This window comes from Neofelis nebulosa, chromosome 16 (genome assembly GCF_028018385.1).
Source record: "Neofelis nebulosa isolate mNeoNeb1 chromosome 16, mNeoNeb1.pri, whole genome shotgun sequence".
Taxonomy (NCBI): Eukaryota; Metazoa; Chordata; class Mammalia; order Carnivora; family Felidae; genus Neofelis; species Neofelis nebulosa.
This window is the reverse complement of record NC_080797.1, coordinates 64,223,307-64,247,306: the sequence shown is the minus strand read 5'-3', so window position 1 is coordinate 64,247,306 and position 24,000 is coordinate 64,223,307. Positions and strand designations below refer to the sequence as shown.

The following is a 24,000-nucleotide window of genomic DNA, read 5'->3' as shown; positions in this document are numbered from 1 at the left end:
AGGTGGCTGTTATATGCCTTCTGCTGTGGCCCAAAGCAACACTTTGCTCATAACCAGACATCACCTCTCAGGGCTTCAACTTAGCCTGCTAACAAGTCAGACAGAGTGTCTCTGCTTTCTACTGCTCATGAGGCTGCTTATACATTTAAAAAACTAATTATTGGGCACCCTGGGTGGCTCAGTTGTTAAGCATCTGACTTCAGCTCAGGTCATGTTCTCACGGTTCGTGAGTTCAAGTCCAACATTGGTTGAGCATGAGCCCCGCTTCTCTCTCTCTCTGCCCCTTGCTCACCTGCCTCCGCCCCCAAACAAACAAACAAACAAACAAACAAATTTCTACAAATGCTTTCATTTAAAATCAAGGATTTTAGAAGTGCCTGGTTGGTTCAGTTGGTACAGCGCGTGGCTTTTTTTTTTCTTTTTTTTTTTTAAGTAATCTCATCTCTACACCCAACGTGGGGCTCAAACTCACTACACCGAGATCAAGAGTCACATGCTCCATCGAATGAGTCAGCTGGGTTCCCCGAGCATGTGACTCTTGATCTCAGGGTCATGAATTCCAGGCCCCTGTTGGGTGTGAAGCCTATCTAAAAACAATAATTTAAAAAAATTGCTTTTCAATAAAGTAAAATGAAGGATTTTATTTAAGACCTTTAACCCTTTGCACATAGAGAGCCATCAAAAGAATACAGACAGGAAAAACCACAATAACAATCATGTTTATTTTTGGCTTACTACTGTTCCTCATCTCATAGGCCTGCACAGAGATGAGCCCTCTGTTTCTTAGGCTCCTCCTATTTCCCCACTTGACAAATACTCACACTTTCATCAACTAGTTCTAGGGAGAAGAGCTTCCCTTCCCCCCGGGAATTACTCCAGGTACGGATCTGACTTTTGTTGGTAACTCGAGCACAGATAGTCCACCTAGAAACCAAACAGATTATGTTAGTGCTCAGTCTTACGTGGGAAATGTCTAAAAGGGTGCCCTATTATCTTCCTATAGTCTTTATCTTATGCATATTCCATTTTTCAATATAAGCTGTATTTTAATCCAGCTAATTAAAACCCCAAGAGGACATACAGGTTTGACAGTTTATAGAATAAGTAAGTAGTAAAACATACGAGATGATTTAACACTAACTCATTCTCCTGTCAAATTAGTAAATTTATAAACCCTCTCCCTTCTCCAAAAAGCATCACCAAGGCAACGGTATCCCCTTAATGAAAGGTTCTAAGCTAGAAAATGCAGTAATACCAGCAATTATATTTTGCCACTATTTTCAATTATGGGAACTGATAAAACTGGTGTCAAACTTCTGTCTCCATTCTAACACACACTGAATATAAATACAAAATTATGGAACACGGTATTGGTGAGCTACCAAAGGAAAACACACCAAAGTACTATGACCTCAGACAGAGGCCACTAAAAAAAGGAGGCACAAGATTCAATCAATATCCAGTCTTGGTGCCTATCCTGGTTGGCACGTGTTGGGCACATTAGTTACCTTACTCCTTACCCCTACACTGCAAAGAGTTGAAGAATGAATAAAAACATAGCTGAAAGAACTCTGAAAAGAGAATTCACTCATTCTCAACTGCTAAAATCAAATGGAAAAGAATTATATATAAGAAATATCCAGGGGTGCCTGAGTGGCTCAGTTGGTTAAGCATCTGACTTTGACTCAGGTCATGATCTCATGGTTTGTGAGTTTGAGCCCTGTGTCGGGCTCTGTGCTGACAGTTCAGAGCCTGGAGCCCACTTTGGAGTCTGTGTCTCCCTCTCTCTCTCTCTGCCCCTCCCCCACTCATGAGCTGTCTCTCTCTGTCTCTCTGTCTCTCTCTCTCTCCTTCAAAAATAAATACACCTTAAAAAAAAAAAAGAAATATCCATTCAGGGTATAGTAATGCAGTTATACTAATAGTACAGATTTTTTTAGTCACCTAAATCATACTAACAATTTTTAGACTAAAAGTCACTTATTTATATGATGAGAAGATGAAATGTCTTCTGAATTACAACAAATATTAATTTTTTACTCCTGATGATAAATGGATTTAAGGCATTAAATATTTTTCAAATCAAATTCTTTCAAAATTAATGAAACTCCATAATCTACAGTAGATTGCTTTTCTTGCCTTTTTTTTTTTTTTAACATTTATTTATTTTTGAGAAAGAGTAAGCCGGGGAGAGGCAGAAACAGAGAAGGAGATACAGAATCTGAAGCAGGCTCCAGACTCTGAGCTGTCAGCACAGAGCCCAATGTGGGGCTCGAACTCACAGAGCGTGAGATCATGACCTGAGCTGAAGCCGGACGCTTAACCGACTAAGCCACCCAGGAGCCCCATTCTTGCCATTCTTTTATGATAAGAGAGTTAATGGTTGCCACAATTTGTACCCTCTTCCCCCTCTGGAGGGAAAAAAAGAGATGAAACTTACTTTATGTATGATAGCCCTGAAGTTCGCATATACATAATGCAAGAGCCCATAATAACCCCTAGCATCATACTGTAAGTACATTCTGAACGTACTCTATGGAAAAACTCACTTGGATTGGTAAGGGGTGAGGCTGGCGATGGGTACCACTTTGACCTGTGTTCCTCCAGAACCTGTGTTCGCTAGGTTGGTAGCTCCAGCTTTTCCAAATATCTTTGAGGCACCATAAGTCTTAGATGCAGTGGAACCTTTAAAAACAAACAGAAAGAAGGGCAATCATTGGTCTACATAAATTTTATGTAAGTTTTGTAATAACTCTCAATTACTGAGGTGTTGCTCATGAAATCATACAAAATGAAAGGCAACGAGTTTTTCCTTTTTATCAATCAAGAGATATGGACATCAGAGACCAAAACAGGCAGCTAGAAAAGAGATGGAGAATGAAGGCTGGGCACACAGCAGCTTACTACTTTATTTGCTGACTTAAGCTATGACTGAGGTCAAGATGATAATAGTAGTGAGTCCAGACACTGCTCTTTCAGAGGCCTGTCCTTTTTAACTTTTTTAAAAAATTTATTTTGGGGGAGAGAGAGAGAGAGAGAGAGAGGGAGGGAGGGAGGGAGACAATCCCAAGAAGGCTCCACACTGCCAATGCAGAGCCCGACACAGGGCTCAAACCCACAAACTGTAAGATCAAGAATCGAAATCAAGAGTTGGATGCTCAGGGGCGCCTGGGTGGCGCAGTCGGTTAAGCGTCCGACTTCAGCCAGGTCACGATCTCGCGGTCCGTGAGTTCGAGCCCCGCGTCAGGCTCTGGGCTGATGGCTCAGAGCCTGGAGCCTGTTTCCGATTCTGTGTCTCCCTCTCTCTCTGCCCCTCCCCCGTTCATGCTCTGTCTCTCTCTGTCCCAAAAATAAATTAAAAACGTTGAAAAAAAAAAAAAAAAGAGTTGGATGCTCAACTGAGACTCATCCTTCTTAAACTACCTTATTGTATCAACGGGAGAGATAATGGGTCAGAGAAAGAAAAGCAACCAACATCCTTGACTGGTCAAACCAACGGCAAGTCACTGCATGTATAAGAAAAAAAAAAAAACAGAAGCGGGGCGCCTGGGTGACTCAGTTAAGTGTCCGACTTCAGCTCAGATCATGATCTCACCATTCATGAGTCTGAGCCCCGCATCGGGCTCTGTGCTGAGAGCTCAGCCTGGGGTTGCTTTGGATTCCGTGTGTGTGTCTCTCTTTCCGCCCCACCTCTGCTCGGTCTCTCTCTCAAAAATAAACATTAAGAAAAAAAAGCAGAAGAAAAGGTTAGGAGGTGAAGGACACAGTAGATGAACCATCTGAGGTGAAGGACACCAATACCTATCACAAATATTTTACCTCAAAACATCTTCAGAAAACGCACTGTTCTCAACTGGTCTATAGGACTGAAAGGTCTACACTGAAGTCTATGCGACTGGGTTTAGTTGGGGGCAAAGGGCAACAATCAGTTTTTGGTTCAAGACAACCAGGTGGCTGGGAACCAAGATCCCTTCTGCCTCTTTACCCAAGCCTAAGCAGCTACTGTGCACTTGGAAAAAAACAGGTAATTAAAGCTTATAAACACAGGAATTCCTTTATATGCACAGTTTCTATAAAGTTTCAACCTCCAAATTCAGAAAATGTAATTTAGTCCAATTACTTCAAATCTTCTCTATCAAAACATTTCTTTAGAATGGAATTTTGCTAGAGATGTAAACCTATCATTATTCAGCATTTATTTACTGAGTTTGTACAACCTGTAAGACATTATTCTAGGTATTTGTAGCATTACAAAAAAATTTTTTTTTTAAATTTTAGAGAGAGCATGTGCATGAGCCAGGGAGTGGGAAGAGAAATAACCTTAAGCAGGCTGCACGCTCAGCCTGGAATCCGATGAAGGGCTCCTTCCCACAACGCTGGGATCACGACCTGAGCCAAAATTAAGAGACAGACACAACTGACTGAGCCCCAGTCACAACTGACTCAGGTGCCCCAGTATTTGCAGCATTTAATAAAAACCATACAGACTGTCCTAGATCTTAACATTTCCTATTCTAACTGAGGAGTCAAGAGAGAACTACACATACAACAGTAATAATTGCATCAAGACTATGCAAGGAAGCAAGTGAACTTCGCAGAATACATGTGTATATGCATACGTAATATCATCAAGAAGATAGTTATACAAAACACGCTTCCCCTCAATACACACCCAGTCTTTTTTTCTTTCACCACCCAGCTGATGTGTGTTTAAAAAGCATTAACTGACTTTTATCAACGTTTTTTTATTTTTTTTATTTTTTTATTTTTGGGACAGAGAGAGACAGAGCATGAACGGGGGAGGGGCAGAGAGAGAGGGAGACACAGAATCGGAAACAGGCTCCAGGCTCCGAGCCATCAGCCCAGAGCCTGACGCGGGGCTCGAACTCACGGACCGCGAGATCGTGACCTGGCTGAAGTCGGACGCTTAACCGACTGCGCCACCCAGGTGCCCCAAAAAAGCATTAACTGACTTTTAAAAATAAATGTTAAGGGGCACCTGGGTGGCTCAGTCGGTTAAGCATCCGACTTCGGCTCAGGTCATGATCTCACGGTCCGTGGGTTCGAGCCCCGCGTCAGGCTCTGTGCTGACAGCTCAGAGCCTGGAGCCCATTTCAGATTCTGTGTCTCCCTCTCTCTCTGCCCCTCCCCTGTTCATACTCTGTCTCTCTCTGTCTCAAAAATAAATAAATGTTAAAAAAAATTTAAAAAAATAAATAAATAAATAAAAAATAAATGTTAATATAAGCCAAAGACAGACAACTGGGAAAATAAATCTGTGAGAAGAAGGAAAGGAACAATATACGATTTGCATTTCAGGCTTAAGGAAGTGACTTTTACATTATTTACCATGTTAGTATATCTATGCCACTACCTCCTTCAACAGAACATAATTTGAGAGTTGTGTATAAATAGATACACGTATACAGGGGAGCTAGATGGAAGGTAGATTGACAGATATTGCAAGATAGATACAAACATCAAAGAACAATGAAGTCCCATGTCCTGAAAGTTTCACAGCCACCTTAGTGATGCCTTAACCTTGTTTTTCTTAAAATCTCAGCATTTAAAATTAGCAATTAATAGTTGAGAGGAAGAGAGGAGGGGGTGTATGAGACACTGTGACAGAAAAAAAGGACCTCTAAAAATAAATCCAACCAAATTCCACACATCATCATTCTCAATAGTAGTTCCTAAAGTGAAGGCCAGAAAGTAAACAAAATGATTCCATTATAGCCTCTCAGGACCTACTGCAGAGAGTTAAAGGAAGAAATGATTTCTCATCCATGAGACTGAGAAGCAGAACCTATGACCGGTATAAATGATACCGTCTTCACATTAAGATAAATACCCGTGAGGGCCCCAAATGGGAAACTTGGAGAGAGACAAGCGAAATTCAGTTAAGGGGATTCCAAACAGTTAAAAGGTGCAAATTTAAAAGATATGTAAATTCACAAGTCAAGAGAGTGCAAAACGTAAGATGTGAGAAACCACCAGATAAACTATTAACAGAGAACAGTGTATCATTCTGATTAAAACAGGCATATGAAGTATCTTTAAAAGGCTATCTTTAATCATTTTTTCAATCACATACTTTACTGTAAGAATTGGAACTATCCTTTGCAAGAAGCAACTAGCATGAATGACATTTTGAAAACTCCCTCTAGTCCCAGGTTAAATTTTTAAACACTACTCAGAAGCCTGATACATATAATCGCCACGTGTCCTCACACAGTAGTAGCTTACCCATCCCTGAGCTCCCATTCTGTTGCTGGGGCTTGCTGGCTGGCGGGTTGGCTGCTGAGGCCGGAGAAGGAACTACCTGCTGCTGCCCGTGTCCTGGGAACCCAAAAAATGACAACTTTAGTGCAAATAATTCAGCTTAAAAGATTTACACTTAAGCAGAAGAAATACTCCAAGAAAGTGTAATTTTTTTATTTCGTTAAAGACTCTCATGGGTCAGAATTCATGCTGTTGCATTCAACTGCATGCAGTCAATTTGCTAGGGGTTCACTTTTGTTTTCATTATATGAAAGGTTGGCTCCATTCACCTTTCACCTGTTTATAATTGATAGCTTTCAGTTTTAATGAGGTTCTCCCCTAAGGCCTTGCCCATTTCTCCTGCCTGAACCTGAAGTCAAGTCACTGGGCTGAATCGGTGACATTACCACTATTTCCATAGCAACAAATCGATGTCATCAACAGAACTGTGTTCACGGCAGGATCTATCAGAAGCAAAAGCTGGGTGGTAAGAAAAACCTAAAAGCAGTTCAATTGTCTCTGAAGTGCTCCTGCTTCAAAGGAAAAGGAGACATTCAGAAAGGATTCTACCCTTTCCCTCCCAAACAAAGCCACCTTATTTTGAAACCGGCAGTTGGTGGAAAATGAGAGTTGAAAGAGGCTTAGGTACCGTGAAGTGCTAGTGAACTGTCACAGCAGGGAGAGATGAGATGGGGTTCAGAAGCAGGTGTGTCAAGGAAACAGGAAGATTAAAAGGAAAGGAGGGGAAACGAACATGTCTCTCAAGCAGAAAATAAGAAATACCATACCACGAGAGTATTTATTTGCCCTTCACCCTTTCTACAAGTGCTTTAGGAGTTGAAAAATGTTAAAACTGCAAAATATACCTAATGTAAAAAAAATAATAGATTTATGGAATTTGATTTTGCCTTTGTGGTGGGCACTAATTTAGGCTGTTCACACAAATACAGCTCAAAAAGATTTCCTAGAAAGTCCTACAAACAAACATGGTGAGCACTGCTGAAAAGGCTCCCCACCCACCACCTTGTCTCTGCCTTCTCCAATCACTAGGCTTATTCCTGCTGGGCTTCCCAAGGCTGTACCTCGAACGGGCCTATTACACCCTGACTTCATTTCCTTCTGCCAATATTCTCTTAACTAGTACAACAAAACGAAGAGCTAACCGTGCCATTTGAGTAAAATAAATTTAGCATAAAATTAAAAAGGTTAAAACAGAATTTCTTATTCTTTAGTTCTTCCTACGGAGGGAAACATTGAGACCTTGCTTATTGCTTTTCTTTAATCCCAATTACCTATTTCACTCATTCCCCCCTCCACCTCCTCTCTGGTCACCATCAATTTGTTCTCTGTGGTTGATTCTATTTCTTGGTCTCTTTTTTTTCTTTTATTTTTCTTTCTTAAATTCTACACATGAATGATGTAATATGGTGTTTGTCTTTCTCCTACTCACTTAGTTCACTTAGCATTATACTCTCTAGCTCACTCCATGTTGTTGTGAATGACAAGATTTCAATCTTTCTATAGCTGAATAACATTCCATCGTATATATGTGCGTACACACACACACACACACACACACACACACACACACCCCACATCTTCTTTATCCATTTATCTATCAATGGACACTTGGACTGCTTCCATAACTTGGCTACTGTAAATAATACGGCAATAAACACAGGGATGCTTGTATCCTTCTGAATGAGTGTTTTTGTATTTCTTTGGATAATACCTAGTAGTGCTATTACTGGATCCCAAGGTACTTCTATTTTTAACTTCTTTTTTCAACTTTTTTTTTTTTTTTTTTTTTTTTATTTATTTATTTTTGGGACAGAGAGACAGAGCATGAACGGGGGAGGGGCAGAGAGAGAGGGAGACACAGAATCGGAAACAGGCTCCAGGCTCCGAGCCATCGGCCCAGAGCCCGACGCGGGGCTCGAACTCACGGACCGCGAGATCGTGACCTGGCTGAAGTCGGACGCTTAACCGACTGCGCCACCCAGGCGCCCCTATTTTTAACTTCTTGAGGGAACCGCCATAAGGTTTTCCACAGTAGCTGCCCAGTTTGCATTCCCACCAACAGGGCAAGAGGGTTCCTTTTACTCCTCATCCTTGCCAACACTTGTTTCTTGTGTTGTTGGTTTTAGCCATTCTGACACGGTATGAGGTGATATCTCATTGTAGTTTTGATTTGCATTTCCCTGACGATGAGTGATGTTGAGCATCTTTTCATGTGTTGGCCATCTGTACGTCTCTTTTGGAGAAATGTCTGTTTATATCTTCTGCCTGTTTTTTGGCTGTTGAGTTGTACATACCAGTTCTTTATATAGTTTGGATACTATGCCTTTCTTGGGTATATCATTTGCAAATATCTTCTCTCATTCCCTAGATTGTTTTTTAGTTTTCTTGACTATTTCCTTCAGTATGCCCAAGCTTTTTATTTATAAACTGTAGTCCTAACAGTTTATTTTTGTTTTTATTTCCCTTGTCTCAGGAGACACATTTAGAAAAATGTTGCTATGGCCAATGTCAAAGAAATTCCTGCTTATGCTCTCTTCAGGTCTCTCAACAGGTCTTTAATCCATTTTGAGTTTATTTTCGTGTATGGTGTAAGAAAGTGGTCCAGTTTTCCCAACACCATTTGTTGGAGAGACTGTCTTTTTCCCATTGTATAGTCTTTCCTCCTTTGTTGAAGATTAATTGATCACATACTTATGAGTTTATTTGTGGGTTTTCTTTTCTGTTCCACTGATCTGTGTGTCCATCTTTGTACCAGTACTATACTGTTTTGATTACTACAATTTGTAGTATAACTTGAAGTCTGAAATCATGATACCTCCAGTTTTTTCTCTTTCAAGACTGCTTTAGTTATTCAGAGTCTTTTGTAAACATTCCACACAGATTTGAGGATTATTTGTTCTAGTTCTATGAAAATTGCTACTGGTATTTCGACAAGGATTGCATTAAGTCTGTAGATTGCTTTGGGTGGTATAGACATTTTAACAATATTTGTTCTCCTAATCCGTGAACATGGAATGCCTTTCCATTTCTCTGTGTCATCTTCAATTTCTTTCATCAGGGTTTTATAGTTTTCAGGATCCAGGTCTTTCACCTCTTTCATTCAGTCTATCCTAGGTATTTTATTATTTTTGGTGTAATTGTAAATGGGGTTGTTTTCTTAATTTCTCTTTCTGCTGCTTCATTATTAGTGTATACAGATTTCTGTACAATGGTTTTGTATCCTGTGACTTCACCAAATTCATGTATCAATGCTAGTAGTTTTGGTGGAGTCTTTAGGAAAGTTTTATTTCTTCCTTAACAATTTGGATGCCTTTTATTTCTTTTTGTTCTGAGAGACCTTACTTACATAGAAAAAAAGAGCCTAGATTTTTTTTTTTTTTTTAAGTAGACTTCACACAGGGCTTGAACTCATGACCTTGAGATCAAGACCTGAGCTGAGATCAAGAGCTGGATGCTTAACTGACTGAGCCACCCAGGTTCCCCAAGAGACTAGATTATTGATAATGAGTTTTTGTGATACTTTTTAGTTTTTCCATCATCTCTGAATTTACCAAGTGTCATTGCATGGTAAAACTGCCCTTCTTTGACAATGTATCTAGTGATGGAACACTTTGAAATTTTAAAGTAAACTGTTTCTTAAATCGGTAGGGAAAAATAACTGGAAAAAATAAAACTATACTTATTGGGGCTAAGTAACTGGAAAAAATAAAACTATACTTATGTGCTTCAAGAAATATATTCAAAAGAATCAAAAGATTTAAATATTTAAAGATGGAGCCATAAAAATATACAAACTCCACTCCACCTAGTTCCACTGTTTCAAACACATCTCAAGTCCCTTCTTCAGTATCATGCCTGCTTCTTCAAGTATCTTGTTGAATAGGACACGGTCATGGGATCATGCTGATCTCTTAACACTTAATTTCTATCACAACATAACTAACCTTTATGAGGTAACTAGAGTGATCAAATTACAGCAACAGAAAACACAACAGTGTTTACTAGGGACTGGCACGAGTAGGGAATGGGGGATTATGGTCTAATGGTTAGAGTTTCAGCTTGAGATGATGACTGAAAAAGTTCTGTAGGGGCGCCTGGCTAGTCAGTCCTGTCAGTGGAGCATGTGACTCTTGATCTCAGGGTTGTGAGATGGGGCCCCATGCTGGGTGTAGAGATTACTTAAAATAAAATGTTAAAAAAAAAAAAAGTTCTGGAGATGGATGGTGGCGATACTTGCACAACTATGAATGCACTGAATGCCACCAAACTGCAGTTAAAAGATGTAAATTTTTTTCTGAGTATTTTACCATAATTTTCAATAATATAACTTGCCTATTTACCTATTCTAGGTTGAACTTTTTTAGATATTTTAACATATGAGTTAAAGCATTATTTTTTTTTTTTCATGCTAGGGATTTTTAAAAATGTTAATTCATTTTCGGGGTGCCTGGGTGGCTCAGTCAGTTGAGCATCCGACTTCGGCTCAGGTCATGATCTCATAGTTTGTGAGTTTGAGCCCCATGTAGGGCTCTGTGGTGACAGCTCGGAGTTTGGAGCCTCTGTGTGTGTGTGTGTGTGTGTGTGTGTGCGCCCCTCCCCCACTAGTGCCCTGTCTCTCAAAAATAAATGTAAAAAAACCTTTTTTTAAAATGTTTATTTTTGAGAGAGAGCATGCGCATGAATGGGGGAGGGGCAAAGAGACAGAAGAGGACAGAGGATCTGAAGTGGGCTCTGGGCTGACAGCAGGGAGTCCAATGTTTTCCCCTCTTATTTCAACTATTTGGAAATATTTTATATTTGGGTAAGTTGTCTAGCTATATACTTTGCATTTCTCTATTTTTTTCTTATCCTTACTGGAAATGGGGGTGAACAACTTAAATACCAAACTGGTATTTGAAAGGAGAGTGTATAAGGCATATGGTAAAAAGTGGGGTTGGGAGAGAGAAGATTTGATAGATTATTAGCAACTGCAAATGAAATACATATATTTTTTAATTATCTAAATTTAGACTGGCAGACATTTAAACATGGATGACTAGGATTTTTATGTGTGTTCAGCGGGAGCTTCTGAACAAAGGCCAGCTGAGTCCCTCCCAGTACTCTGGTAGCTGTTTCTCCAGCAGCCATTACTCTAGTTGGTTTACTGTAACCAACAGTATTTTGTGGGTTTTTTTTAAGTTTGTTTATTTTGAGAGAGACAGCATGAGCAGGGAAGGGGAAGAGGTGGGGGCGGGGGAGAGAGAGAATTCCAAGCAGGCTCCACGCTGCCAGCTGTGGAGCCTGACACGGGGCTTGAACCCATAAACCACCAGATCATGACCAGAGCCAAAACCAAGAGCCGGATGCTTAACCAACTGAGCCACCCAGGCACCCATATTTTGTGTAATTTTGTTTGCTTATTAAAAATCCCCAACACCAAAGGACGCCTGCCTGGGTGGCTCATTTGGTTAAGCGGCCGACTTCAGCTCGGGTCATGATCTCACAGTTCGTGGGTTTGAGCCCCGCACTGGGCTCTGTGCTGACAGCTCAGAGCCTGAAGCCTGCTTCGGATTCTGTGTCTCCCTCTCTCCATGCCCTTCCCTCGCTCATACTGTTTCTCCCTCTCTCAAAAAATAAATAAACATTTAAAAAAAAGTGTAATAAATGTCTTGTGTGTGTTTACAGGTACTAAATCTGACGCCACACAGAACTACAGTATACACGAAGCTACAGCAGTTATGCTAGCACATCAAAGTGGTTTTTTTTTTCTTTTTAAGTTTACTTATTTTGAGAGAGCAGGAGAGAGTGCAAGCGGGGAAGGGGCAGAGAGAGAGCCAGAATCCCAAGCAGGCTCCGAGCTATCAGCACAGAACCTGATGTGAGGCTCAAACTCAGATCATGACCTGAACCAAGAGCAAGAGTCAGATGCTTAACTGACTGGGCCACCCAGGTGCCCCGAATGCTTTTTTTCTTTTTAAGTTTATTTATTTGAGAGAGAGTGGGAAAGAGAGCGCATGTGCACAAGCTTGGGAAGGGCAAAGAGGGAGGAAAAGAGAGAATCCCAAGCAGGCTCCGCTCTGTCAGCACAGAGCTCAATCCCCTGAACCGTGAGATCATGACCTGAACTGAAATCAAAAGTTGGACACATAAGTGACAGAGCCACCCAGGCACCCCACTTTTTCTTTTTTTCAAGTAAGCTCTAGGCCTTGAGCTTGGGCTTGAACTCAGGACCCCAAGATCAAGAGTCACGTGGTCCACCAACTGAGCCAGCCAGGTGACCCCAAAGCATATTTCTTTTAATAAAAAATTGACAGAATGTACTTTTTACATTTTAAGGGAGATTAGTAAGGAAGCAGATACAAAACAATTCCATGGGAGCTAAAAAGGATGGCTGATTTGAACTTGATGAGGTTGAGAACCAGAGGAGAGTATAAAGGGTGGGAAGCAAGGGATTTGTCAGGATTCAAAACGACAAGGTGATCAATCCCAAAGGCAAACTGCAGATCCCAGATAAAATCCAATGGGCGATCTAATTGTTATAATTTCTTTTTTTTAATTTTTTTTTTAAACGTTTATTTATTTTTGAGACAGAGAGAGACAGAGCATGAACGGGGGAGGGTCAGAGAGAGAGGGAGACACAGAATCTGAAACAGGCTCCAGGCTCTGAGCCATCAGCCCAGAGCCCGACGCGGGGCTCGAACTCACATACCGTGAGATCGTGACCTGAGCCGAAGTCGGACGCCCAACCGACTGAGCCACCCAGGCGCCCCAATATAATTTCTTATCAGTATATAATTTACTGGTACAGTCAATTACAATCATTGGATTCTCAGACTCAATAAAGCACAGTGTATTTAACAAGACACCAATTAGGCTATATTAATAATAGCTACAATCTTTGAGTGCTTACTATGCACCAGGTACACGGTTAATCTTCAGGACTATGACAAAGGCACTATTACTATCTTCATTTAACAGATGAAAAAACTGGGTTAAAGAGAGCAAGTAACTTGCCCAAAGTCACACGGAGCTAGGAGGAGGCACAATCCAGTCCTGATCCACGTTTGTCTGACCAGATCCACCCACTTCACCACCATCCAGTTAATTTTTAATTGTAAGCAACCTATTCTGGCAGCCAAAACTCTAGTTATATAGAACATAACTAATAACCGAAACATCTAAGTCACTAATCTTGTTAGGGCAATCTTAAACTCCTGCATTGGCCCACACTTGCAAATCTGGCACATGAGACAAGAGACAGTCCTGAAACCAAATGGATGACAAGAGTCCTGGTGCATTCTAAATTGCAACAATCGCCCTTCAATTTAATGCGCTGCAACATAGCTGCTGACCACAAAACCCGAAATTAGTCCACGGCTAAATGAAAATCTTTCTAAAAACTGAAATTATACCCCCAAACAGCAATACAGAGAATCAACTGCTAATCTTCTGTTTTGTGCCACCTGCAAATGAAACCATCCCACTAAGATGAATTAAGGTCCTAATTCTTAGACTCTTTTGCTCTGTGCTAGCTTTAACCACTGTCTCTGAACCAGGGGGAAATAGGACATTAAAAGACTCTACCGGGGCACCTGGGTGGTTCAGTCCGGTTAAGCATCTGACTTCAGCTCAGGTCATGATTTCACAGTTCGTGAGTTCAAGCCCCGCATCAGGCTTTGTGCTGACAGCTCAGAGCCTGGAACCTGTATTCTGTGTCTCCCTCTTTCTCTACCCCTCTCCCTGCTCGCACTCTGTCTCTCTCTCTCAACAAAACATTAAAAAAAAAAAAAAAAAAAAAAAAAAAAAAAAAAAAAAAGAAAGAAATACTCTAGCTTCTCAAGTTACTTGCACTTACACCTATCATTTTTATTATCATTATAATGGTACATTTGGCTGACTTAGTTGGTGGAGCATGCTACTCTTTTTTTTTTTTTTTTTAACGTTTATTTCATTTTTGAGACAGAGAGAGACAGAGCATGAATGGGGGAGGGTCAGAGAGAGGGAGACACAGAATCTGAAACAGGCTCCGGGCTCTGAGCTGTCAGCACAGGGGCCCGATGCGGGGCTCGAACTCACGGACCGCGAGATCGTGACCTGAGCCGAAGTCGGCGCTCAACCGACTGAGCCACCCAGGCGCCCCGCATGCTACTCTTTTTTAATAACTTTAAAAAAATGTTTATTTTTGAAAGAGAGAGCGTGAGGAAGAAGGGGCAGAGAGAGAGAGTGAGACACAGAATCCAAAGCAGGCTTCAGGCTCTGAGATGTCAGCACAGAGCCGAACATGGGGCTCGAACCCACGAACTGTGAGATCATGACCTGAGCCAAAGTCAGATGCTTAACCGACTGAGCCACCCAGGTGTCCCATGGAGCATGCTACTCTTAATCTCGGGGTCATGAGTTCAAGCCCCACATTGGGTACAGAGATTATTTTAAAAACTTTCTTTTTAAATATATATTAGGAGCACCTGGTTGGCTCAGTCATTTGAGCATCCAACTCTTGATTTTGGCTTAGGTCATGATCTCACAGATGATGGGATCAAGCCCCACACTGGGCTCCACTCAGCACGGAGCCTGCTTAGGATTCTCTCCCCCTCTCTGTGTCTCTCCCCCACTCATGCTTGTGCTCTCTCTCAAGTAAATAAACATTAAAACAAAAATTAAAAAATATATGGTGGTAAATGAGCCACCAGCTGAGAAAAATTAGCTAACAACCACAGAATATACAGAGTAACAAAAACTCAATTTCTACTAGCAAGTACCTCTTAACAACCAGAAAAAGAAAAAAAAGTCAACCCATTAGTTAAAAATTCCTGTTGGCATAATATGATCGGAATAAGGCTGAAAAAAGTTCCAACTTCTACCTTTCAGTAATAAATAATGCTAGTAACTATGTATCATATAAGAAACTTAAGTCTAAGTAAAATAATGTTATAAACACTGTAGGTACACAGTAGTAATATACATAGTGACAAAAATATATAGTGATAGATATGGGAGTTTAAAATCATCCAATCCAGTATTATATGAAACATGAATTACGTTTGAAGTTTTATTTCTCATGTTTGGAAAATTCTGTTAAGTATCTGTACTTAATGTGGTACTAGTTCCAAACAATTTCAATGCACATTTTGTAATTCCTCTGCCTATTTCCCAGTTGGGTTTAGTCAATTAATTTCACAGCTCACCTGATATGTCACAGGTTCTGGGTTAAGTGCTTGGAGGATACAAATCTAACTTTACTTCTCTCCTCACTAGTAACAGTTTCCTTGCCTTCACAATAGACAATTAGAAACCATTTGTGTGAAATACACAATGCAATAGCCACTGTAACAAAGCTATTTCCACCATGGTCCAAGTAACAAAGTGTTATTGATCTGGTTACAATGAAATTCAATAGCAAATAATCCTGGACAGCAAAATCTTCCCTCATTCCTCTGCACTTTAACAGGCCCTGAAGAAAAAGAAGAGCGAGTGGAATGGACTATTGAGACAAAGGAGTTTTTCCGCTAGTTCTATAGTCCTGACCCCAAGCGATAATTACCTTTCAACCCTTTCAACTCCAGCTTTATCTCAAATACTTTTCCCCTGAAACACAAAATGTCCACAGCAACCACTCAATTAAATACAACATAAAAAACATTAGAAATCTGGACAAAGGTGATAAAGTTGGGCACAATGATCTCTCCCTCAACCCTTCTGCATCCAAAGATTTCATAGAGATGCTGAACACTGTTTTGTCCTGAAAGCTTGAGAAGATAACCAATGTGCTCATTTTTTTTTTTCAACATTTTTTTATTTATTTTTGGGACAGAGAGAGACATAGCATGAACGGGGGAGGGGCAGAGAGAGAGGGAGACACAGAATCGGAAACAGGCTCCAGGCTCCGAGCCATCAGCCCAGAGCCTGACGCGGGGCTCGAACTCACGGACCGCGAGATCGTGACCTGGCTGAAGTCGGACGCTTAACCGACTGCGCCACCCAGGCGCCCCAACCAATGTGCTCATTTTAACAGAACTTTACTACTGCAAAACAAATGTGATGTTCCAACTTAAGATTTTAGGACTTTACCTACATAAGCTTCAGCTTTCCTTCTCCAATTTATTTATTTATTTATTTTTTAAGTTTACTTATTCATTTTTAGAGAGAGAGAGAGGCAGAGAGAGAGGGACAGACAGAATCCCAGGCAGGCTCCATGCTGCCAGCACAGAGCCCAATGTGGAGCTTTAACTCACAAACCCAAAGCAGAAACCAAGACTCAGACGCTTAACCGACTTAACCCAGGTGCCCCCTTCTCCAATCTAAAGTACCAAATTACTATGTTTTGTATAGGTAAACATTAAAATCTAGAAGGGTCCATTTTTGGAAGAAGCACAATTAACCAAATTTTCCCACTTCTAAAAATCATACAGAGCATAAAGGAGAATGAATACATACTCTACACACAAACACCCCACATAGAGACTACATCTTTAGTGAGTTGAAGGAGCACAGAAAACCCATCAATTCCAAATTACATGAAAAGTGAAGCTCAAAACACCATAAATCAAGAAACCAATTTTAAGACAGAAGTGGCAATCATGATTTAAATATAGAAAATGTAATTGTGTAGATACTAGAATAAAACATGGGGGCACGTGGGTGGCTTAGTTAAGTGTCAGACTTCGGGCTCAGGTGATGATCTCACGGTTAGTGAGTTCAAGCCCCATATCCTGCTCCTGTGCAGACAGCTCGGAGCCTGGAGCCTGCTTCAGATTCTCTCTCCCTCTCTTTCTGCTCCTCCCCTGCTTGCGTTCAGTCTCTCTCGCTCTCAAAAATAAACATTAAAAAAAAAATCTTTTTTTAAGTAACATTTGAACATATTCAATGGCCATAGTAAAAGGTAGAAGGTTGGTGGTGGCCCCTGGGTGGCTCAGTGGGTTAAGCGTTCAACTTCAGCTTAGGTCCTGATCTCAGTTTGTGGGTTAGAGCCCCGCGTTGGGCTCTGTGCTGACAGCTCAGAGCCTGCTTGGCATTTTCTCTCCCTCTCTCTCTCTCTGTCCCGCTGCTGACCTCTCTCTCTCAAAGTAAATATATGTAAAAAAAAAAAAAAAAAAGTGAATACTTTAATAACTTTGGAGTAAGGAAGGCCTTCCTCGTTTTTTTTTTTTTTTTTTTTTTTTTTATGAAAAAAAAAATTGTTTTTAGGTAGGCTCCATACCCAATCTGGGGCCTGAAGTCACAACCCCAAGATCAAGAGTTGCATGCTCTACCAGCTGAGCCAGCTAGGAACCCCTAAAGACCTTTCTAATGATGGTTCAAACTTCCAAAGTCATTTAAAAAAGACTGGAAAATTTAACCTCATAAAAACAGCAACAAAAAAATCGCTTGTGGCAAAAAGCCACCATAACCAAGAAGGCTTTTTATAACTCATATCAGAGACAAAGGACTAATCTCCCTACTCTTTAAAGAACTGTTAAAAATGGAGAAGAAAAAGACGAACAACCCAAAAGAAGAATGGAGGATACACAGTTCACAGAGAATCAAAAGCCCTCAAATATTTAAAAGGATGCTCATCTTGCTGAGAATACAAATTAAACACTACACTGAGATGTCAGCTTTCGTCTACGAGACTGGTGAAAATTCAAAAGATTGATAACGCACTCTGTTGGTACAGCTGAGAAGAAACTAGTACTTTCATGCACTGCTGGTGGGAATGCAGAATGTTACCATGCTACAGAGGGGAATCCTACCATATCTACCTACCACTGATGCTTTTATCCACTGATCCAGGCAATCTTACTTCTGGCAACCAAACCACCTCTGTCAATATACCCACAAAGTTACTCGCTGCAGTACTGTTTTCATTGCTACAGCATGCAAACAAGCCATAATGTAACAAGGCTGGTTACACTATGGAACAGCTACACAACAGAACACTCTTTAATTGTTTTGTTTTGTTTTTTATTTTTATTTTTATTTTATTTATTTATTTTTTTTTATTTATTTTTTATTTTTGGGACAGAGAGAGACAGAGCATGAACGGGGGAGGGGCAGAGAGAGAGGGAGACACAGAATCGGAAACAGGCTCCAGGCTCCGAGCCATCAGCCCAGAGCCTGACGCGGGGCTAGAACTCACGGACCGCGAGATCGTGACCTGGCTGAAGTCGGACGCTTAACCGACTGCGCCACCCAGGCGCCCCTTGTTTTGTTTTTTAAATAAGGAAGATCTCTAAGTGTATATACATGGAAATATCTCTAAGCTAAAAAAAAAATTTTAAAGCAGGATCAAAAAAGGGAAGGGGCACCTGAGTGGCTCAGTTGGTTAAGCATCCGACTTTGGCTCAGGTCATGATCCCACAGTTCATAGGTTCAAGCCCTGTGTCAGGCTCTGCACTGACAGCTCAGAGCCTGGAGCCTGCTTCAGATTCTGTGCTTCTCTCTCTCTCTTTCCCTCTCTCTCAAAAATAAACATTAAAAAAATGTTTTTAATCATAGAAAATTTTTAAAAAGGTAAGATAATATACACAATATCCTACCTTTTGTGTAAGCAAACTGGAGCACAGAATAAAAATAGATAATATTTTTATTTGGTATATATTTGCATAAAGAAACACCCAAAAGATAAAAAGAAACTACTAAAATTGGTTACCTATACAGGTCAGCAGTGGATACAAACATGACATTAGCCGGCGGCAGGGGTACCAGTAAGATTTCCCTAAATATATAATTTTGTACTTTTCACTTTGGAAACATGTAATTATCTATTCAAAAGTTGCAAGGAAATTAATGTTTATAAAAAACAGATGTCTGATTATCTTAATTATATTTCCATTTTTAAAATTATACAAGTTTGGGGGCACCTGAGTGGCTCAGTTGGTTAAGCGTCCCACTCAGGATTTTGGCTCAGGTCATGATCTCATCGTTCATGAGTTTGAGCCCCACATCAGGCTCTGTGCTGACAGCATGGAACCTGCTTGGAATTCTCTCTCTCCCCCCTCTCTGCACCCCCCACTCGTGCAGGCACACTCTTTCTCTCAACATAAATTAAAAAAAAAAAAATTATACATGTTTTAATGGACAAATATACTAACATGAATTAGACTACTTCTGATTATATATACACACAGAAACATTCCTATAATAGATTCAACTCACACACTCTATTAACTAAAATACAATTTTCGTAATAGGCAAAAATTTTGATATGAAGGTTAATCTTTGAAGGTCTGGGTACAGTGGAAAGCATCTTCACCTGGAAATCAGGAATAATGAGTCTCATCTGTTGAAGCGACTCACCTGCTGTGTAATTTTTAACTTGCTCTGCAATCTTGTCCAAGTCACTTATCACCTCCTTCACTTTCATTCTGTCTTATGATTAACACATAAACTGATCTCTAAACTGATCTCTATAACAGTTCCTTCTATCTCTTAACGTTCTGTGATTGTGCAGCAGGCCTGAGCATCTCAAACTTTCCTTTCCTTTCCATTAACTCCACTGAGGTGAAGACCAGAACTGAGTCCCAGATAGGAAAACAAGGACAGGATGCAGTTTGCTTCTAGCACAAAAATTACTGGGATCACATTTATCTTTCTTAAGCAAAAGCTTGACTAGTAATTTTTGATTAATGATAAATTGAAGAATTATGCTTGATAAGTTTAAATTTAGACAGTGAATTAGTGTACTTTAGTAGAAACCACCTAAGCACCTTTCTTTATTAGGACCAACAGAAACGGTTTAATTTTAACCAGAACAGTTATTTCTCTAAGTTAAAAACAAACACCTATTGGGAATGCAAGCTGGTGCAGCCACTCTGGAAAACAGTATGGAGGTGCCTCAAAAAACTAAAAATAGAACTACCCTACCAGCCAGCAATTGCACTACTAGGCATTTATCCAAGGGATACAGGTGTGCTCTTTCGAAGGGACACATGCACCCCAATGTTTATAGCAGCACTATCAACGATAGCCACAGTATGGAAAGAGCCCAAATGTCCATGGATGGATGAATGGATAAAAAAGATGTGGTGTATGTATACAATGGAGTATTACTCAGCAATCAAAAAGAATCAAAAGAAATCTTGCCATTTGCAACTACGTGGATGGAACTGGAGGGTATTATGCTAAGTGAAATTAGTCAGAGAAAGACAAAAATCATATGACTTCACTCATATGAGGACTGTAAGAGACAAAACAGATGAACCTAAGGGAAGGGACACAAAAATAATATAAAAACAGGGAGGGGGACAAAACAGAAGAGGCTCATAAATATGGAGAACAAACTGAGGGTTACTGGAGGGGTTGTGGGAGGCGGATGGGCTAAATGGGTAAGGGGCATTAAGGAATCTACTCCTGAAATCATTGTTTCACTACATGCTAACTAATTTGGATGTATATTTTAAAAAATAAAAAATTAAATTAAAAAAAAAAAACAAAAACCAAACACCTATTTAATTTCCTACTGTGAAATCAACTGGGAAAGAGAAAGAAATACATAATGGAAAACTTTATTTTTTTTTTAATTTTTTTTTTCAACGTTTTTTATTTATTTTTGGGACAGAGAGAGACAGAGCATGAACGGGGGAGGGGCAGAGAGAGAGGGAGACACAGAATCGGAAACAGGCTCCAGGCTCCGAGCCATCAGCCCAGAGCCTGACGCGGGGCTCGAACTCACGGACCGCGAGATCGTGACCTGGCTGAAGTCGGACGCTTAACTGACTGCGCCACCCAGGCGCCCCACATAATGGAAAACTTTAAATAAGGTAAGTCATATATACAACTTTTGGCATCCTTTATACTGACCAGCTGAAAAGTCATTTTTAATTTTTGTATGTGTATATTTATTTTTGAGGTGCAGGGGAGAGAGACAGAAGATCCAAAGTGGGCTCCATGCTGACAGCAGAGAGCCTGATGCAGGGTATGAACTCACAAACCGTGAGACCATGACCTGAGCCAAAGTTGGACACTTAACCAACTGAGACATCCAGGCACTCCCATTTAAAATTTTTAAACATCATGTTTATAATTAAAATAGCTAATAAAAACTATTAACTTAATAAATTATATAAGCTCTTAAAATTATTCCATACATTTCCTTAAACATATGTATTTCTCATAAATTGTGTCAGAAATTCTTTTCCAAATATTCATGACTGATCATCATCTCTTCAGATTTAGTTAAATAATTCACTGATGGGGCACCTGGGTGGCTCAGTCCGTTAAGCGTCTGACTTCGGCTAAGGTCGTGATCTCATGGTTCACGAGTTTGAGCCCCATGTAAGGCTCTGTGCTGACAGCTCTGAGCATGGAGCCTACTTTAGAGTCTGTGCCTCCCTCTCTCTCTCTGGCCCTCTTGCTCACACTCTGTTTGTCTCTCTCAAAAACAAATAAAAACATTAAAAAAACATTTAAAAAATTAACTGATAATGAAAAACAAATAATCCAATTAAAAATGGGCAGCAAACACGAAAAGACATATTTCCAAAGAAGACATTCAGATGGCCAACAGACATGAAAAGATGCTCAACATCACTCATCATCAGGGAAATGCAAATCAGAATTACAATGAGATGTCACCTCACACCTATCAGAACGGCTAAAATCAACAACACAAGAAACAACAGGTGTTGGTGAGAACGTAGAGAAAAAAGGAATCTGCATGTATTGTTGGTAGGATTGAAAGCTGGTGCAGCTACTGTGGAAGACAATTGGGAGGGTCAAAATATTAAAAATAGAACTACCAGAACAAGTGCCAAGAAAAGAGAGCTGGGAGGTGACCAAAGCCACATAGTATCAATGGGGAAGGTCACTGGAACAGCAATACAATGCAAAAAATAGCTAAAGTGAGAGTGACCAGGCTCGTTTTGGATCCCTACTTATTAAAGTATTTTAATCAGTGAAAAATCTACTCTGCTCACAATGCTCTTCAGCAGTGCACACTGGGGGATACTGTGCTTCTCAAAGCTCTACCCATCCCATGAACAAAGCATGTGGAACATGAACGGGCCGAGATATTTTCAAAGCTGGACAAGTGACTGGAAAACCCCGTGCAGGAACTATATACCTAGAAAGCCCAGTCGGCTTGGAAACCACCTGTCTAATCAAAAATCTGGAAGAACTCAATAGCTCTTTAGCACAGTGGAGGAGGACTGGAAGAAGGAGCCACAGGGAAAGACGAGGAGTAAGTTTGCTTTATGGAAAAAGAAATTTTTCTACGTTTCATTATAAACTGTCCAATTTCTTTTCTGGTATTTATGGAAAAGTTAAAAGTAAATGAAGTAAAGGCGTTGCTAAAATTTTTATACAAGTTTAATGTCATATTTTAAATTTCCTTTTCATTGGACATACTTTCCTCTTACAGTAAGTGTGCTGGTAGCAATCCCCTGTATTGTTTTGCAAGCTCAACAGCTGATAAGGCGTAACTTTTTTCATTAGAAGAAATCTCATATTTACTTAGAATCTTTACTTGGGGAGGAAAAAATGTTTTGATATCATAAAACAGATACGATCACATTAAGTGAATATTTATTTTTGATGGCATATATTAAAAATTAATTAAATTTTTTTCTCTGATTTAACCAATTACAAATGGAAATAATCAACAGTCTGATTAGGGGCAGACTTTATCAGATTAAAGTCTGCATCTGGGGCGCCTGAGGGGCTCAGTTGGTTAAGCATCTGACTCTTGATTTTGGCTCAGGTCATGATCTCACAGTTTGTGGGGTCAAGCCCTGTGTCCAGTTCTGCACCAACAGCACGGAGCCTGCTTGGAATTCTCTCTCTCTCTCTCTCTCTCTCTCTCTCTCTTTCTCTCTCTCTCTCTCTCTAAAAAATAAATAAATAAACCTAAAAAAATAAAGTGCATTAATAAGCATGTTAACACGTAAAAAATAAAACTTAAAAATTCAAAAAAAAAAAAAAAAAGAATAAAACTCCAATATGATCCTGTATTTCCACTATTGGACATTTACCCAAAGAATATGAAAACATTAATTCGAAAAGATACATGCACCCCTATGCCTATTGCAGCATTATTTACAATAGCCAAATTATGGAAACAGTCCAAGTGTCCATTGATAGATGAAGGGATAAAGAAAAGGTGGCATTATTCAGCCATAAAAAAATAAAATAAAATCTTGCCATTTGCAACACCATGGATTGAGCTGGAGAGTACAAGGCTAAGTAAAATAAGTGTGTCAGAGCAAGACAAATATCATCTCACTCATATGTGGAATTTAAGAAACAAAACAAATAAAGAAAAAAAGGGACAACCCAGAAAACAGACTCTTAACTATAGAGAACAAACTGATGGTTACCAGAGGGTGGTGGGTGGGAAGATGGATAAAAGAGGTGGGGATTAACAGCACACTAATCATGATGAGCACTGGGTAATGTATAGAATTGTACACTATATTTTACACCTGAAATCACTATATTGTACGCCTGAAAATAATAGAACACTGTATGTTAATACAGTAACTATATGTTACTGACTTCACCATAGTGTGAAGTCAGTAAACAAATGTCTACACTGAAAAATCAAGAAAGAACAGCATAAATGTTATTTAAAAATATGGAAATAAATATGGGGAAAAATATGGAAGAAATAGCTTAAAATTTGAAAAGACTGCCTTTGGACAGGAGTTAGAGGCCAAAGAAAAATAAGGCAGGGAAATGTTATTTACTTGGTTTTGTTTTAAAGTGTACACAAAACCATTTGACTTTTTTTTCAAGTTTATTTATTTTGAGAGAGAGCGTGCGTGT

At 39.9% G+C, this 24,000-nt stretch overlaps 1 protein-coding gene across 2 annotated transcripts in view; it reads right to left on the bottom strand.

Annotated features, from left to right (window-relative positions):
- Positions 1-24,000, bottom strand: part of RPA1 (replication protein A1) — a 79,088-nt gene that overhangs the window by 17,092 nt on the left and 37,996 nt on the right. For both annotated transcript variants that reach the window (XM_058705978.1, XM_058705979.1), the window contains 3 exons: positions 6,247-6,339; positions 2,550-2,685; positions 822-924 (listed from right to left, as the gene is read on the bottom strand). In XM_058705978.1, coding sequence (XP_058561961.1) covers positions 822-924; positions 2,550-2,685; positions 6,247-6,339 — 332 coding nt within the window. The remainder of the gene's footprint in view (positions 1-821; positions 925-2,549; positions 2,686-6,246; positions 6,340-24,000) is intronic.